Source organism: Hylobates moloch, unplaced genomic scaffold (assembly GCF_009828535.3).
Source record: "Hylobates moloch isolate HMO894 unplaced genomic scaffold, HMol_V3 SCAFFOLD_4, whole genome shotgun sequence".
NCBI lineage: Eukaryota > Metazoa > Chordata > Mammalia > Primates > Hylobatidae > Hylobates > Hylobates moloch.
In genome coordinates this window covers 88,273,951-88,293,275 of record NW_026652279.1, presented here as the reverse complement: position 1 = coordinate 88,293,275, position 19,325 = coordinate 88,273,951, and the positions used below count along the sequence as shown (strand labels likewise).

The following is a 19,325-nucleotide window of genomic DNA, read 5'->3' as shown; positions in this document are numbered from 1 at the left end:
AACATTTTATTCAAAATATGCTTAATCTCTTATCTTTTGTTAAGAGATCTACGGAAATAAATAGTTCCATGCATGCAGTTCTTTTTTACCCTTTGTGGTTTTTCCTAAACATATAGGCAATCAAAGCATAAATCTTAAAAGTAATAAAAAAGTTAAAAGACCCAGACATCATACCCTTAATCTAAAAGTAGTGCCAGGTTGGAAGGATTAGTCTACTGTTGCTTCTGGTATCTGGCATAATAGAACTGAGAGGTTGCTCTGTGAGGAACAGTGTTTTCCACAGCTGCTCCGAGAATTCAGTAGAAATCGAGCCATTTGTTACTCAGAAGTCTAGCTGGATGGCAAGTGGAAATCGTTGCAGCATAAAGGACCAAGACATTTAACATTGATACTTTGTGGCCAGCCCCACTTGTTGTCTAGTATTTGCAGCACCACCTAGTGGATGCTGGATGGTCACCTTTCCATTGGAGTTGTATTTAAATGTCAGTTCCTGTCAAGTTAGGCAATTTTGTTTCATCTGAAGTAGGAATAGTGCAGACTGAGATCATCATTGTAATTACTAATATTGAAATCAGAGAAAGCTCTTCTCAGAATTAATGGTATACCATTCTATTTTCTATTCACCTTTTATAGAAATATTTTTGAAAAAAGAACCATTTCTTTTAGCTTCCTTTGGCTTAACTCACATGTGCAACTGAATTAATGAATTATCCACATCATATTCTCTTTTACTGCCACACAAGAAATATTTTGTTGGATGCTGTGGTATATACTTCATAGTAGCTTTTCAGTGTTGAGGGATGCATCTTTGACATCCTTTCTTAAATAAAACCATGTGACTGGAGTGGTTTAATGGCTTAAATGGAAAATTGTCATCTTAGGGTTTTCTTTAGGCATATGCTTTTTCTTCTCATGAAAGGATTAGAAATATTATTTTTAAAAAAGATGGTATTGTTAAGGACATACTCCTTTTAGTCCAGTTGTACAAGTGAGACCAGAAGTTTCCACAAATATTCTATTGGAATTCTTCCAATAATGACTACTACTTAAGGGCAATTTAAACTTTAAAAATCTGGTTAGCAGATATTTTGGGTAAATGAAAAAATATTTTAGTAAGTCTTTTAAATAAAAGTTTACTTTGTAGTTTTAGAAGGATTGTGTTCTCTCAAATAGAGACTTTCTGCAGAAAAATGAAAGTATATTCATTTGAAGTTAACCTTAGCAATTAATATGACCTTTATTTCACATGACTGTAGTTTTACATGGAGCATTTCATTATTTGATTTTTTATTTTTGTATAGATGGTTGTGAAAACTTTTATGGATATGGACCAGGACTCTGAAGAAGAAAAGGAGCTTTATTTAAACCTAGCTTTACATCTTGCTTCAGATTTTTTTCTCAAGCATCCTGATAAAGATGTTCGCTTACTGGTAGCCTGCTGCCTTGCTGATATTTTCAGGATTTATGCTCCTGAAGCTCCTTACACATCCCCTGATAAACTAAAGGCAAGTACTGATTTAAATAACTCCAAGATTGACTGATACTTTGATTTATCTTTCTAACTAAAATAACAGTTAAGGTATTTAGATGATTTCCTTGGATTCTTTGACATTAGCTATAGTAATCTTTTGCTAAACTTAATGTTTTTTTTTTTTTAGAACTTATTTTTGAAAAACTTTCTGGTCTTGAGGTTAAGAAGTAGATTCATACAGTGTATAACTTTTTTTGTATTATGTCATCATTAGCTCTGTTTCTTTCATTATAATTTTGGGGGCAATTGCTTTTCACTTTTGAAAATCCATATTGAAGACCATGGCCATTATTTAAAACACAGTACCTAGTATAAACATGAGTTTATAATATATAATCCTAATTTATTTAATGGAAGGTGTGATATAAATTGTTATGAAGAAAATACAGGCCAGGCGCAGTGGCTCAGGCCTGTAATCCCAGCACTTTGGGAGGCCAAGGCAGGACGATTACTTGAGTTCATGAGTTTGAGACCAGCTTGGGCAACATAGCAAGGCGTTGTCTCTACTTAAAAAAAAAAAAAAATTTAGCCTTGTGTGGTGCCATGTACCTGTAATCCCGTAACTATTTGGGAGGCTGAGGTGGGAGGAGTGCTTGAGCCCCCGGGGGGTGGAGGTTGCAGTGAGCCAAAACGGCACCACTGCATTCCAGCCTGGGCTGAGTGAGACCATCTCTTATTAAAGAAAAAAAAGATTCAGTGAACAAAATTTTAATGGAAAGGTACAAAAGACATGTGGTACTTGGTTACAGTATTTGTAAGTAAAACTATGTAAATGCAAAATCTTTAAAAGATGAGAAGGGGAATAGCACGAATGATCTTTTTAGGAAAATGCTGGTGGAAAGCATGAAGTAATTAGAGTTGTGCAAAAGATACTGAATATTTATAAGGCAGATCAGGTAGGAATTAAAAACAGCAACAGTAAAAGATAATTGTGGAGGCCGGGTGCGGTGGCTCACACCTGTGCACTTTGGGAGGCTGAGGTGGGCGGATCACCTGAGTTCAGGAGTTCGAAACCAGCCTGGCCAACGTGATGAAACCTCATCTCTACTCAAAATACAAAAATTAGCCGGCTGTGGTGGCACATGACTGTAACCCCAGCTACTGTGGAGGCTGAGACAGGAGAATCACTTGAACCTGGGAGGTGGAGGATGGAGTGAGATTGTGCCACTGCACTCCAGCCTGGCCAGCGCAGCGAGAGTCTCAGAAAACAAATAAAAGATAATTGTGGAAACTATGGGTTAGAGAATGAGTCCATAGAAACATTAATCCACAGTGTGAAAAAATGGCAGACAATTTATGTTTATTTCACTTAATAAGTCTTGCTGTTACTTATGTGTCAGGAACTGGATTTACAGTGGTGAAAAAACCCAGGCATGGTTCTTGGACTCATGGAGTTATTGATAACTGAAGTGAGGAACGTGCTCATTTGATTAAGTCTACCAAAATTCAAGTAGAGGATGTGCAACCTGTTTTGGGCATGCTTGTTTTAAATTTTGATTGGTGAAAGAATCTTAGGATGAGGGAGGTAGAGGGCAATATTTGTCATTTAAAGGTGGAATTGAATTGTAAGATTTGAGAATGGTCGGAGACTTAAAGAAAGTAGATAACATGAGCTGGTCCATGTAGTTGTATACCGAGGTACTATCTTGATTTCTAAATGTGAATTTCTCATTTGGAGATACTTAATCGGTTTAAGGAATGATTCCATTTGTTTGACGGTGGCTGTGGCTCTCCCATACTAGATGTCTTGTTGGCATTCTCATGACGAGGAAGTCTAACTTAAGACTGCTACCGTACAATTTATTTACCTCTCTTGGGGATCTTTCAGTTTGCATAATCAAGGACCTATTTCAGGGCTTTGGGGGTAACGAGAAATTCTCCCTAAAGAATAGCTGCATATCTGTTCTGTTTCTAACTGGACAATTTATGAGAAGACTGTAAAAGAGCTGAAATTAGGGTCTTTGTGCATTATTCCCTAGCTGAAAAATGTTAAGTATTTGGCTTTTCTGATGAATTATACCTCTAAATTATACCTCTTTTTTCTTTTTGGGGGATAGTACTTAAAAATTATTGACTTTGAGGGTGCTTTCTAAATATTTAAGAGATTTCACTTCGTCTTGATTAGCATCAAATTCCTATATCTGTATGTCTATATATTTTGTGTACGGTAGTGTTGTATACATATTAGAAAACTGTGATATTTGAGCCTTACCTTTCCACTTTCAGTTTGTTATTATCATCAGCAAACCCCTTTTATACAGTTGGCTTCATGTTTAGGCAATAATTGGTGAGCTTATAAGTGACTGTTGTCTTTCCATCGCCACATAGGGTCAATATGGCATGTGTACTCTTTCAACAATCCAGGAAGGGTTCATTCATAGAGAACATATTTTCCACAGTACTACTATCAAAGTAACTTTTTTTAAGTAACCTTTTTTTAAAAAAACTTTTATTTCAGGTTCAGGGGTACATTTGCAGGTTTGTTATGTAGGTAAATTGCATGTCATGAGGGTTTGGTGTACAGATTATTTTGTCACCCAGGTAAAAGCATGGTTCCCAATAGGTAGTTTTCCGATCCTCACCCTCCTCCCACCCTCCACCATCAAGAAGATGCTGGTGTCTGTTCTCTTCTTTGTGTTCACATGTACTCAGTGTTTAGCTCCTGGTGATAAGTGGGAACATGTGGTATTTGGTTTTCTCTTCCTGTGTTTGTTTGCTTAGGATAATGGCTTCCAGTGGCATCCATGTTGCTGCATAGGACGTGATCTCATATTTTATGGCTGTATAATAGTCCATGGTGTATATGGAATATTTTCTTTATCCATTTTACTGTTGATTGGCATTTAGGTTGATTCCATGTCTTTGCTATTGTGAATAGTGCTGCTATGAACATATGCATACATGTGTCTTTATGGTAGAATGATTTATATTCTTTTGGGTATATACCCAATAATGGTATTGCTGGGTCGAATGGTAGTCCTGTTTTCAGTTCTTTGAGAAATTGCCAAACTGTTTTCCACAATGTCTGAACTAATTTATACTCCCACCAGCGAAGTATCAGCACTTCCTTTTCTCTGCAACCTTGCCAGCATCTGTCATTTTTTTTTGACTTTTTAACAATAGCCATTCTGACTGGTATGAGATGATATCTCGTTGTGGTTTTGATTTGCATTTCTCTAATCAGTGATGTTGAGCATTTTTTTCATACGCATGTTGGCCATACATATGTCTTCTTTTGAAAAGTATCTCTTCATGTTCTTTGCCCAATATTTATTTATTTACATTTTTAGATGGAGTTTCGCAGTGTCGCCCAGGCTGGAGTGCAGTGGTGCGATCTTGGCTCACTGCAACCTCCATCTCTCAGGTTCAAGTGATTCTTCTCCCTCAGCCTCCCCAGTAGCTGGGATTACAGGTGCCCGTCACCACGCCTGGCTAATTTTTGTATTAGTAGAGTGGTTTTACCACATTGACTGGGCTGGTCTTGAACTCCTGAGCTTGTGATCTGCCTGCCTTGGCCTCCCAAAGTACTGGGATTACAGGCATGAGCCACCACGCCTGGCCTGCCCTGCCCTCTTTTTAATGGGGTTGTTTTTTGCTTGTTAATTAAGTTCCTTATACCTTCTTGATATTAGACCTTTGTTCAATGTATGGTTTGCAAATATTTTCTCCCATTCTGTAGGTTGTCTCTTAACTCTGTTTTGCTGTACAGAAGCTTTTTAGTTTAATTTGGTTTCATTTGTCAATTTTTGTTTTTGTTGCAGTTGGTTTTGGCATCTTCATCATGAAATCTTTGCCAGGTGCTATGTCCAGAGTGGTATTTCATAGGTTATCTTCCAGGGATTTTATAGTTTTAGGTTTTACACTTAAGTCTTTAATCCATCATGAGGTGATTTGTGTATATGGTTTGAGGAAAGGGTCCAGTTTCAGTCGTCTGCATATGACTAGCTAGTTATCCCAGCACCATTTATTGAATAGGGAGTCCTTTCCTCATTGCTTGTTTTTGTGCTTTTGTTGAAGATCAGATGGTTGTAGGTGTGCAGCATTATTTCTGGACTTTCTATTATGTTCCATTGTCTGTGTGTCTGTTTTTGTACCAGTACCATGCTGTTTTGGTTACTGTAGCCTTGTAGTGTACTTCAAAGTTGGGTAATGTGATGTCTCCAGCTTTGTTTTTTTTTTTTTTTTTTTGCTTAGGATTGCCTTGGCTGTTTGGGGTCCCTTTTGGTTCCATAGACATTTTAAGGTAGTTTTTTCTAATTTTGTGAAGAATGTCCTTGGTAGTTTGATAGGAATAGCATTTAATTCAGTAAATTGCTTTGGACAGCATGGCCTTTTTAGTAATGTTGATTCTTCCTATCCATGAACATGGAATGATTTTCCATTTGTTTGTGTTCTGTGGTTTCTTTGAGCAGTGTTTTGTAATTTTTGTTGTGGAGGTCTTTTACCACCCTGGGTAGCTGTATTCCTAGGTATTTTATTCTTTTTGTGGCTGTCGTGAATGGAATTGTGTTTTGTGTTTTTTTTTTTTTTATTTTTTTTTTATTTTTATTTTTTTTAAAGACAGAGTCTGGCTCTGTCACCTAGGCTGGAGTGCAGTAGCACAATCTTGGCTCACTGCAATCTTTGCCTCCTGGGTACAAGCAATTCTCCTGTCTCAATCTCCTGAGTAGCTGGGACTACAAGCACATGCCATCATGCCTGGCTAATTTTTGTATTTTTAGTAGAGATGGGATTTTGCCATGTTGGCCAGGCTGGTCTTGAACTCCTGGGCTCAAGCCATCCACCTGCCTTGGCTTTCCAAAGTGCTGGGATTACAGGCTGAGCCACTGTGCCTGGCTGGTATTGTGTTCTTGATTTGGCTGTCAACTTCAACATACGTGGTCATCATTATGTGGTGAATCACATTTTAAAAATTTGCTGAAGATTGTTTTATGGCTTATTATGTGGTCAGTTTTAGAGTATGTGCCATGTGCAGATGAGAAGAATGTATATTCTGTTGTTTTGAATGGAGAGTTCTGTAGATATCTGTTAGGCCCATTTGGTCAAATGCTGAATTTAGGTCTGAATATCTTTGTTAGTTGTCTGCCCCAATAATCTAATTCTGTCAGTGGAGTGTTAAAGCCTCCCACTAGTATTTTGTCATTATCTATGTCTCTAAATAAGTCTCTAAGAACTTGCTTTATGAATCTGTGTGTTCCTTTGTTGGATGCATATATTTTTAGGATAGTTAGGTTTTCTTGTTGAATTGACCCTTTATCAATGTGTAATGCTCTTCTTTGTCATTGTTGGTTTAAAGCCTGTTTTGTCTGAAATTAGAATAGTAACCCCTGCTTTTTTCTGTTTTCTGTTTGCTTGGTAGATTTTTCTGCATCCCTTTACTTTGACCCTATCAGTGTCGTTGCATATGAAACGAGTCTCTTGTAGACAGCATACAGTTGGGCCTTGCTTCTTTAACCAACTGACCACACTGCACCTTTTAATTGAGGCAGTTAGTGTGTTTACATTCAAGGTTAATATTGGTATGTGCTGGTTTGGTCTTGTCATCATGTTGTTAGCTGGTTATTATGCAGACTTGATTGTGTGGTTGCTTTATACAAATGTAGATACAAATGCAGATATAGTAATAAGTCAAAAATACGAGATGGGAATAGATTTAGAAAGATGGGGAAAAGCAGGTAATTACAAAGATTGGTAGGAAGCTTGACGTGTTGACTTCTAAGGGTCTAAGCTTCTCTGTGGTATCTATTGTATTGTCATTTGGCAATTAAAAAAATATTGTTTCCCAAACTGCTCTTGCTATTTAATTACTATATATTTTGCTGTTCCAGGAAACCTGATCAGCTCTCAGTCATTGCAACACTTTTTATTCTAAAAATAGCATAAATTTTAGCTGTCTCAGTTTTCAGGTTTATTTGTTTAACTTTTGCTATAAGATGAAGTTTTTTGACTTTAAGATTATGGCAAACGATTTGCTGTTTTCCTGTGAAGGATAGTAAGATATTTAATGTAAGATATTTAATGTTGTTCATATAAAGGTGTACTTTTAAAAAATTTTAGCCAAATAAAATTTTTTTCTGGTTCTTTATAGTTTATTATGGTATGTGAACATGAGTGCTGAATAAACTCTAGGAGTTTCATGGATATTTTCATTTAGCGTTCATAATCTAAATGGCACTTTGTCTTTTTTTATTTAAGGATATATTTATGTTTATAACAAGACAGTTGAAGGGGCTAGAGGATACAAAGAGCCCACAATTCAATAGGTATTTTTATTTACTTGAGGTAAGCAATATCTTTTGTATCTTGATGACATTTTAAACTGATTTTTTTGTTTGTATATTTTTAATAATCAAAATGCTTAACTTTCACTTTTTTATGTCTTATTTTTAGAACATTGCTTGGGTCAAGTCATATAACATATGCTTTGAGTTAGAAGATAGCAATGAAATTTTCACCCAGCTATACAGAACCTTATTTTCAGTTATAAAGTAAGTTTATTTTATTAAGTATATAACATTAAAAAAAGTAACAAAGTTTGAACTTGTAGGTGAATCTGCATGAACTGTTACAGTGAATATTAGAAGGCTAAGAGATGTAACTTTTAACACATTTATTTTTATACAAGTTTCAAAAATGAATAGAGCTTAATTTTGTATTATATGTAATTATTGGTTAGAGGAGTGGCATAAAGCCAGTGTAAAATTTTTGGATTGCATTATTTGTCTATAAAACATACATACTAACTTCTTAATGCCTGTGGCTATTTGAGCTTTTTGTGTATTCTTTAAAATTATTTACTAGAATTAACTTCAGAGCAATTCGATTTTCTGAATTTAAGGCAGAACTGAAGTTGCTTTTGATGTAATTACTTTTGATTGTGAGACTGGTTAAAATTAGGGAAAAATCTAAGAAATGTAGCTTAAAAATATAATTTTTATGCTTTTGTATGATGTGAGAGAGAGGGAAGCTTTAAATGAATATACATAGAATTTTATTTAATATTTTAGTATTATTTTTGTAAAGCATAATGCTTGTCAGTATCATCTTAAGAGTAAATCCTGTATATCTCAGTTGTAATTGAAACAAAATCTGTTTTGAATTGCAGCAATGGCCACAATCAGAAAGTCCATATGCACATGGTAGACCTTATGAGCTCTATTATTTGTGAAGGTGATACAGTGTCTCAGGAGCTTTTGGATACAGTTTTAGTAAATCTGGTACCTGCTCATAAGGTGAGTAACAATGTATACTGTAATGTGTCTAATGCCCGTTAATATTAAGGCTTAAAATTTGTGCTTAGGTTCTAAATATGGTTTATCCTGCTTTAATCTTTTAGAGAATCTGTTTGTTTAGTTATATTAATACACATTTATTGTGATTAATGTGTAATAAAAAGATACACTTAATAACTAATAAGAAATTGTAGATTTCATGTAATAACATATTTGTTATAATTCAGTTGCATATAGAGTGTATTTCAGGGAGTGAGTTAGTAGTAGCTACTTAGATGCTGTTACATAACTTACTTGTCAGAAGATGGAACCAAGTAGGGCCATAACTAAAAGATAGTGATAATGTAGATAGAGAGGACTGGTGAAATTTAAAGGGAAGTCTCTACTAAATGGGAGAGGAGTGATATGTTGGTGACAGTGTTTCTTGCCTGCGTGATGTTAAGATGTTATGTTTGTGTGTGTGTGTGTTTTGATTTTAGAAAATGACTGAATCTCCAGTTAGAAATACGGTTCTGTAATTTAGAAGGGGTTTGGGTTAAGGAGAGGAGGACAGGAATCACCAATGTAGTTATCTGTGCAAATATAAGACCTCTCTGGCAAGATATAATCTCAGTGTAGAGCTATGCAGGATTGACACAAATAATGGTTCAGTTAAAATGATCTCATAATTCAAAAATTCCAAACTCTTCAAGAAAACAGTCTCTGAATCCTGAAACTTAGCAGACACTACAAATAGCAAGATTAGAGTTAAAAAATTCAGATAATGTATTTATTAAATAAAATCTACAGGTCCTGGTGTGCTGTGGGTTCCTAGTCAGCTGCCATCTTGCTCCTCTTCCCACCCCTCACTCCTTCCTGCTGAACCTTCTGAATGCAGCCCACCATGTCCTGATTCTACCCAGACCAGCCTCACTTCTGCCTCTGGTGACCACAAGAGAGAAGGGGGAAGCTGGCAAGTAGACCTGCAGAGGCTTGTCCCATTGTCTCCTACACCTTGGTGCCCACATCTAGTTATAATCCCCGTTAATCCATTTTATTAAATGAGCTGTAAAAATCAGCCTGGGGCCCAGCTACTGATTTCTGCTGGGCAAATGAACACCTGGCCTGATGACACAAGCTCTGCTGCCTGTGTGCTCAGGTGAGAAGGCAGAGGTCATGAATCCAGCCACAGAATGCCCTAGGGAGGAAGGCTGAATTCCCAGGGGGAGACCTGCTAAGCCTTTCAAATGGGCTGTGCCTGACTGGACTCTCAGCCTAGCTCTCTGGAACCCTCATCCACTTGTCAACTGTGTTAGACAAACCCTCCTAGACACAAATCGAGTATCTAGCTTGGCTTTCTGCACTGAGCAGCTGACTACCAGAGGCATCTGAGGCCTCCATCCATCCATTGTCATGGAGAAGACTTTGTTGGGGAAAATAAACTCACCCTTCCTGATTAAACATTTTCTCCTTGGCCTTGTTGTGGGAAGAGGACCTGTAGGTACTTCTAGAAACTAGAATCATAGGATCTTGCAAACTTCCTAAGTATGGAAGCTGGAATCTTTCCACCAAGTACTTACAGATTCAATCTTTTGCTTAGTCCATTTAGCTTAGGGTGGAAATTTCTCAAGGCAATTACTGTTTTGCAGCCCTTTGCATAACTTGCATAGCTCCTTGTAGTTAAGTGAATGACACCGAATAAAATATTCTGACAAAATTTTTTAAAAAATTATAAATACTCTTGAAAGGATTAATGATAAAATGTTTAAGAGGTAAAAAACGTAATAACTAGACATATTAAAGGAGAAAATTAGGAGAAAAACTCATTAGCAATGAAAAATGCTTGGGTGCAGTAGCTCATACCTGTAATCCCAGCAATTTGGTAGACCAAGGCGGGTGGATCATCTGAGGCCAGGAGTTCAAGACCAGCCTGGCCAACATGGTGAAACCCTGTCTCTACTAAAATTACAAAAATTAGCCAGGTGTGGCAGCATGCGCCTATAATCCCAGCTACTCAGGAGGCTGAGGCAGGAGAATTGCGTGAACCTGAGAGGTGGAGGTTACAGTGAGCCGAGATTGCATGACTGTACACTCAAGCCTGGGTGACAGAGTGAGACTCTGTCTCAAAAAAAAAAAAAAAAAAAAAAAGAAAGAAAGAAAGAAAGAAAGAAAAAAAAATGGCCACCAAAATATAAACCTTGATTGAATTATATGTAAAAGATAGAGAACTGGGATAGATATGAGGAAATTATACAGGCACAGTGAGATGAAACATGAAAGATAAGGTCTGACATATTTAATAGTGATTTCAGAATAACAAATGGAGAATTGAGAAGAGATGATATTCAAGTAGAAGTTAGCTTGAAATATTCCAGAATTGGTTAAAGCCATTAATCTATGGATTACTGAGAAAAAGTACCATGACTAGAGTAAAAAAAAATAAATAAAAAGAGGAAATCCCTGTCCAGGCCCATCCTGAAATTGTGGAATACTGAAAGAGAAATCATATATAAAGCACCCAGAATGTAAAGGCATGGCCCTTACCAAGAAATGAAGGCTAAAGTGATTACTGACTTCTCATTTGCAGTGTTAGAGAATAAATGAATCTTATGTAAAATAGAGTGGTTTAATGGAGTTAATAAGTGATATGATCCTGGGATGATCAGGAGTGTTTGGAGCTATTAAGTTTGAACTTTAAATGAACCATTTATGTTAAAATTTTAAGGATTATAATGGAAGAGTTACAGTAAATGTAAATGGCCTGTATTTACCATGTAAGACAGGTTCTCAGATTGGATTGAACATAATCTGGGTGATTATTTTTACTAAGAAATACAAATAAAACACATTCACAAAAGGTCGAATATAAAAGGATGGAAAAAGTACTTGCCAGGCAAATATAAACCAAAAGAAAACCAAGATAGCTTATATTAGACACAGTAGTCTTTAATGGATAAAGAAGAGCTTTATATAATGAGAAAAGATTCAGTACTCAGGAAGATATCTAAACTTGTATGCACACAGGCTCAAAATATATAAAGCACAAATTGAAAGAATTATGGACAGAAAGAAGCAAATTCACTATTTGTGTTCCATTTTAACATGTGTTTTAGTGACTATAAATCAGGTAAACTGAGTTTATAAAAATATTGAGGATTTGAAACACAAAACTACTAATTTAATAACAAGCATAATTAACAGAAAGAAGCAAATTCACTATTTGTGTTCCATTTTACATGTATTTTAGTGATTATAAATCAGGTAAACTGAGTTTATAAAAATATTGAGGATTTGAAACGCATAACGACTAATAGCAAGCATATAATCCGACAAAACATTAAGTCATAATGGCAGTTAAAATATTTAGAAATGATAATTAAGTCATACATATTAAAACTTGCAGGATACACTTTAAGTGTAACTTCATGGCTAAATGTCCATTTCAAGGAGTAATAAAAACATGAGAATAAACAAATTATGCAAGGAAGAAAGTAGTGAAGAAATGAAATTAGTGAAATAGAAAACACAGTGACATTCCATCAAAACCCTAAGTTAGTAATTTGAAAAATGTATTAAATAAGCAAATGCTTGGAAAGCTAGATCACAAAAAAGGAAATGGTGTCTATGTACAGTTTTAGAATGAAATGAGGAACAGTGGACATGAAAAAGATCAAAAACAATTCCATGAGGAATATTTTATGCTAACATATTTGAAATTAGAATAAATTCCTAGAAAATATAACCTGGCAAATTTGTCTTGAGAGAAAATCAAGACAAATAGCCTATAACCAATACATTTAGTTGGTTTTAAAAACTCTACCTATAAAACAAAACTCTTCTTTTCAAACAACGATAGCAAGAATAACAGCAGCAAAAATAACAACAGCAGCAGAACTCAAACCAACAACAAAAGAACCTGTAAACCCATTACCAGGGATTTCTGTTGATTATTTAAGTGGCAAATATTCCTAACTTTCAGCACACTTCCAGATTATAGAAAGGACTACTCCATAACTCATTTTATGAGCAGAGAATAATCTTCCTAGGGAAACCAGGTGCAAACCAAGCAAGAAAAAAAAAAAGGCTAATTGATTCTCAATGTAAAATAGTAATTTCCAGAATGATTTAAAATACTATTGATAATCACCAAATTGGCTTTATTTTAGGAATACAAGGATGGATTAACATTACGTTAGTGATAGACTAAGATACTTGTTTAATAGATCAAAGAGAAAGACAAATTTTAATAGATATAGAAAAAGATGGATACAATTCATTGTAATTTATAACTTAGCAAATTTGAAATAGAACTTACATTGATAAGGAGATATGTATGATACAGTATTTAATGGTGAAATGTTGAAACATTCTCTTTGACGTGAGGAACATTGTAAAAATACTGCTTCTATTCAGACAAAAAGGCAAACATGCTTTAAAAAAATTTTGTATTTATTTATATATTTTGAAATTTCAGTAGCTTTTGGGGTACAGGTGGTTTTTGGTTACATGGATGAATTGTATAGTGGTGAAGTCTGAGCTTTTAGTGCCCCTGTCACCTGAGAAGTGTACATTGTACCCAATGTGTACACAATGTGTTTTTTGTCTCTTGTCCCCTCTCCGCCTTCTGATTCCCTGTAGTCCATTATATCACTCTGTGTGCCTTTGTGTACCTATAGCTTAGTTCCCACTTATAAGTGAGAACATACAGTATTTGGTTTCTCATTCCAGAGTTACTTCACTTAGAATCCAAGTTGCTGCAAAAGACATTATTTCATTCTTTTTATCGCTGAGTAGTATTCCATGGTGTATATATACCACATTTTCTTTATCCACTCATCAGTCAGTGGACAGTTAGATTGGTTCCATATCTTAAGCATGCTGTTTTTAATCCTCATTATAGTAGGTGTGTTGTTATTAGTGGAATAAGACAAGGCAAATACAATATAAGAGGATTAGAAGAAACTGAACCGAAATGGGATTATGCAGAAAACACAAAATGGTGTACAGACAAATTTATAGAAAATATTAGAACATTCTAGAAGGTTGTGAGACATAAGAAGATACAAAAACCTGCTAGCATAATTTCAAAAATTTTTCATTTGTAGCTTTAACAAAGATGTAAGGTACTTAGAAATTTAACCGTAATGTGTATCACCTTTATATTGAAAATTGTTATAAATGACTGAAAAGCGTAATAGAAGACTTAACATATGTTGAGAGATTTACTGTTCATGGAAGGGGAGACTCAGTATCATAATGATGTCAGTCTTCTGCATACTGATCAATAATTCAATCAAAAATAGAAACCGAGGCCAGGCTCAGTGGCTGTCTCTCATCCCAGCACTGTGGGAAGCCGAGGCGGGGGAATCACGAGCTCAGGAGTTTGAGACCAGCCTGAACAACGTGGCAAAACCCCGTGTCTACAAAAATTAGCTGGGCAAGTGACGCATGTCTGTAGTCCCAGCTACTTGGGAGGCTGAGGTGGGAGGATCGCTTGCAGGGAGGTCAAGGCTGCAGTGAGCTGTGATCACACCACTGCACTCCAGCCTGGGCGACCAAGTGAAACTGTCTCAAAAAGGAAAAAGAAAAAAAAAAAAAAGAAAGCGATAGCATATGTACTTGTGTGTAATTTGACAAGATGAATCCAAAACTGACGTGAAAGAGCAAATGACCAATAATAGCCAAGCAGTTTTGAAGAAGAATAAGAAAACAGGGACCTAATCTTGACATTATTGTCATGTGTCCCTTTGGCTATAATCAGTCAGTGATAGACAAAGGGACATATGGAGATAATGAAGAATTTCTGAATGAAAGCATCCTTACGTAGAAGCTGAGAGAGAGTGGGTATTACAAGTTATCAAAGGGGGAATAAGAAATTAGTGAATGGTTTTAGGACAGTTTAGCACTTATATGGAAAATAATAAAAATTAGATACTTATCTCAGACCATACGTGAGAATAAATTACAGGTGGAATAAAGGTCTAAATGTGAAAAGTAAATTTTTAAACTTTTGTTTGAAAATAAATGTCTTTGGGGGCTGGGCGCAGTGGCTCACGCCTGTAATGCCAGCACTTTGGGAGGCCGAGGCGGGTGGATCACAAGGTCAGGAGATCGAGACCATCCTGGGTAACACAGTGAAACCCTGTCTCTACTAAAAATACAAAAAATTAGCTGGGCGTGGTGGCGGGCGCCTGTAGTCCCAGCTACTTGGGAGGCTGAGGCAGGAGAATGGTGTGAACCCGGGAGGCAGAGCTTGCAGTGAGTCGAGATTGTGCCACTGCACTCCAGCCTGGGTGACAGAGCGAGACTCTGACTCAAAAAAAAAACAAAAAAACAAAAACATCTTTACAACCTCAAGATAGGAATGAATTTCTTAAGAAAGATACAGAGAGCAAAGCTGTATGAGAACAGACTGATAAGTTGGATTACATTAAAAATAAAAGCTATTTGTGGTAACCAATATATGGAATTGAACCGTGTCTATCAATGGATGAGTGTATAAAGAAAATGTGGTGTATGTATACAATGGAATATTATTCCAGCCACAAAAAAATGAAATTCTGTCATTTGTGGCAACATGGATGGAACTGGAGGTTATTTTGTAAAGTGATATAAAATGAGAACAGGAAAACAAATATGTTTTCACTTGCAGGGGCTAAAGGAAGGTCTCATGGAAGTAGAGAATGGAATGGTGGTTATCAGAGGCTGGGAAAGGAACTGGGGAGGGGAGGAATGAAGCAAAGTTAAGGAGTACAAAAATACACGTTAGATAGGAGGCATAGTTCTTTCTAGTATTTGTTTGTTTGTTTTTTGAGATGGAGTCTCGCTCTGTCGCCCAGGCTGGAGTGCAGTGGCGTGATCTCAGCTCACTGCAACGTCTGCCTCCCAGGTTCAAGCAATTCTTCTGCCTCAGCCTCCCAAGTAGCTGGGAGTATAGGCATCCGCCACCACGCCCAGCTAATTTTATTTTTACTGGAGACTGGGTTTCGCCATGTTGACCAGGCGTGGTCTCGCACTCCTGGCCTCAGGTGATCCACCTGCTTCTGCCTCCCAAAGTGCTGGGATTACAAGTAGGAGCCACAGTGCCCGTCGTCCTCTTTCTAGTATTTGATACTACAGTAGGGAAATTATAGTTAACAATAATTTATATTTCAAAATAGCTAAAAGAGAAGATTTGTAATGTTCCCAGGACAAAGAAAACATAAATATTCGAGGTGATGGATATGTCAGGTACCTTGATTCGATTATTATTGAGTGTATACATGTATCAAAATAGCACATGTACCCCCAGAATAAGCACAGTTGTTACATATCAATAAAAAAAATGAAAAAGCATCTCCATACTTTGACACCATAAATATTGTGAAAAGACAAATATAGACTAAGGTGTGTTATGCATGTACAGACCCTGACTTAATGGTTTGACTTATTTTATAATGGGTTTATTGGGGTATTAAATGCATTTTGACTTACTATGGGTTTATTGAGATGTAACTTCATCATAAGTCGAGAAACATGTATAATTGATGAAAGTTTAGTCCGTAGAATCTATAGAGAAAATCTAAAAATAAATAAGAGCAAGACTAAACAGCCTAATTGAAAAATGGCAAAGATAGAATTTACAGAAAATTACTTCTCATTTACACAAGGAGACTTGTACAAGACATATAATTTAATGTCAATGAATAGGAGAATCAGTAAAGAATCTAGTATATCTAAATAGCAGTTAAATGAAATAATAAAATACAATGTTAGACCTAAAACCATTAAAATCCTACAAGAAAACCTAGGCAATACCATTCAGGACATAGGTGTGGGCAAGGACTTCATGTCTAAAGCACCAAAAGCAATGGCAACAAAAGCCAAAATTGACAAATGGGATCTAATTAAACTAAAGAGCTTCTGCACAGCAAAAGAAACTACCATCAGAGTGAACAGACAACCTACAGAATGGGAGAAAATTTTTGCAACCTACTCATCTGACAAAGGGCTAATATCCAGAATCTACAATGAACTCAAACAAATTTACAAGAAAAAAACAACCCCATCAAAAAGTGGGCAAAGGACATGAACAGACACTTCTCAAAAGAAGACATTTATGCAGCCAAAAAACATATGAAAAAATGCTCATCATCACTGGCCATCAGAGAAATGCAAATCAAAACCACAATGAGATACCATCTCACACCAGTTAGAATGGCCATCATTAAAAAGTCAGGAAACAACAGGTGCTGGAGAGGATGTGGAGAAATAGGAACACTTTTACGCTGTTGGTGGGACTGTAAACTAGTTCAACCATTGTGGAAGTCAGTGTGGCGATTCCTCAGGGATCTCGAACTAGAAATACCATTTGACCCAGCCATCCCATTACTGGGTATATACCCAAAGGACTATAAATCATGCTACTATAAAGACACATGCACACGTATGTTTATTGCAGCACTATTCACAATAGCAAAGAGTTGGAACCAACCCGAATGTCCAACAACGATAGACTGGATTAAGAAAATGTGGCACATATATACCATGGAATACTATGCAGCCATAAAAAATGAGTTCATGTCCTTTGTAGGGACATGGATGAAGCTGGAAACCATCATTCTCAGTAAACTATCGCAAGGACAAAAAACCAAACACCGCATGTTCTCACTCATAGGTGGGAACTGGACAATGAGAACTCATGGACACAGGAAGGGGAACATCACACTCCGGGGACTGTTGTGGGGTGGGGGTAGGGGGGAGGGACAGCATTAGGAGATATACCTAATGCTAAATGACGAGTTAATGGGTGCAGCAAAACAACATGGCACATTGATACATATGTAACAAACCTGCACATTGTGCACATGTACCCTAAAACCTTAAGTATAATAAAAAATAAATAAATAAATAAATAAAGCCAATTAAGATCTTTAAAAAATAAAAAATAAAATACAAGCATTAAGGCAGGTAAATCTAAAAATATGCTGAGTAAAGAGTGTGAGTTTAAGGATATATACAGTGTTCCTGTTCTCTGGAATATGTTTAAACTGGGGTACTGACTCCTTTTTTTATCTTTACTTCCTTGTATCATTATCAGAGTCTCTTAGAAACATAGCTTCTTATGATGTTTTTTCTTGTTATCTTCCCCCCCTGTACTTTACTATTTGTTGTATTTCCTGTTGTATCCTTCAACTTACCTGTGCTCTGAAATGTGTTTGAGTAATCTGCTTTTTTACAGCTGCCCAAAACTCCTCTGTCCTTCCCCGCCTATGGGATCCCCATCGCTGCCCACACTAGAACATAGTTCATTCTCTTAGGATATTTTGTGTTTTTTGGACCTGAAGTGGAACAGCCTGTATTTGTACTTAACTGATTTGATTTTGGGACTAGATCTAGAATGACTGTATCTAATAAGCATTTATTGACCATTTCTGTGTGGTTTACATTATGTTATGAACAAAATAGGAAGAGAATATAATTATCCTTACGTGGATAGAATCTTAGATCCAGTAGGCCAGTTAGTCCTAAAAAAAGAAAAGTGGTTTTGCCTTCTCTCTTTTATTCCAATTGAGTCTCAGTTTTTTCATTCATTTACTCGGGTAGCATTTTGAATACAGGTAATATTTTGCTTTTCATAGTTAGAGATATATAATATAGATATTGTTTATGTTTTTCAGAATTTAAACAAGCAAGCATATGATTTGGCAAAGGCTTTACTGAAGAGGACAGCTCAAGCTATTGAGCCATATATTACCAATGTAAGTCTTACTTGTAATTGGTTGTCAGAAGGATTAAACCGAAAATTTAAAGACTTGATAGAAGCAAAATTTCGTCAGATAGTATATAGTTTTAAAAACAACAAATATGTGTTGTTTTAACCCTTAAGTAATATATTTTCTTTCTCCTTCTTAAAATTATTCTTGCTTAATATTTTTTGGAAGGCTTGCTCTCATCCTGTTTGTTCTTTATCTTCTTTTCAAATTGCCTGAGAACTTAAACAGTTTTATTTTGGTTAGCAAGATATTCTGTTTGTTTCTACTGATAGAAATAGAGTTAAATGTAATTAGATAAAACATATGGAACTTTTCATTATTCAGAGACGTTGCTTACAGGTTTTTGGAGCTTAAATTGATTTGTACAAGAAGAAGATATGAACTTATATTAAGACCTAGAAATTGAAGGCAAGTATGAATGGCAGTAGTGATTTAGTAAAAGTTGCTTATCTATTGCTATTCCTAGAGGGTAGATTCCATATAAATCTATCTTTTCTGAAAAAAAGGAATGATTGTAATAAAATGAGCCCTTTCAGTATCACCCCAAATCTACTTACTTATGATTGACTATCTTGTATTTATTTATAGAAAGAAATATTTTTTAGCTGCTAGGTTCACTGACAGAAGTTTATGGTAAGTTTTATTTTCTCTCCACAGTTCTTTTGAGTTGTACAGATTTAGGTGGCAGTATTCATATTATATTCTGTGTGAATGGTGCCTCCTGGAATACAAATGTAGAGTACAGTGTTAATGGTGGCCCTTGGAATTGTGTAACAGTTCAGTCCTTCCACCTGCTTTTCAGTTTCACTCACCTCCAGACAAGTAAAG

General features: G+C 36.0%; 1 protein-coding gene across 7 annotated transcripts in view; it reads left to right on the top strand.

Moving 5' to 3' along the window:
• Positions 1 to 19,325, top strand: part of PDS5B (PDS5 cohesin associated factor B) — a 190,245-nt gene that overhangs the window by 67,569 nt on the left and 103,351 nt on the right. For all 7 annotated transcript variants that reach the window (XM_032150509.2, XM_032150506.2, XM_032150511.2 and 4 more), the window contains exons 3-7: positions 1,302 to 1,505; positions 7,727 to 7,813; positions 7,922 to 8,019; positions 8,637 to 8,763; positions 18,402 to 18,482. In XM_032150509.2, coding sequence (XP_032006400.1) covers positions 1,302 to 1,505; positions 7,727 to 7,813; positions 7,922 to 8,019; positions 8,637 to 8,763; positions 18,402 to 18,482 — 597 coding nt within the window. The remainder of the gene's footprint in view (positions 1 to 1,301; positions 1,506 to 7,726; positions 7,814 to 7,921; positions 8,020 to 8,636; positions 8,764 to 18,401; positions 18,483 to 19,325) is intronic.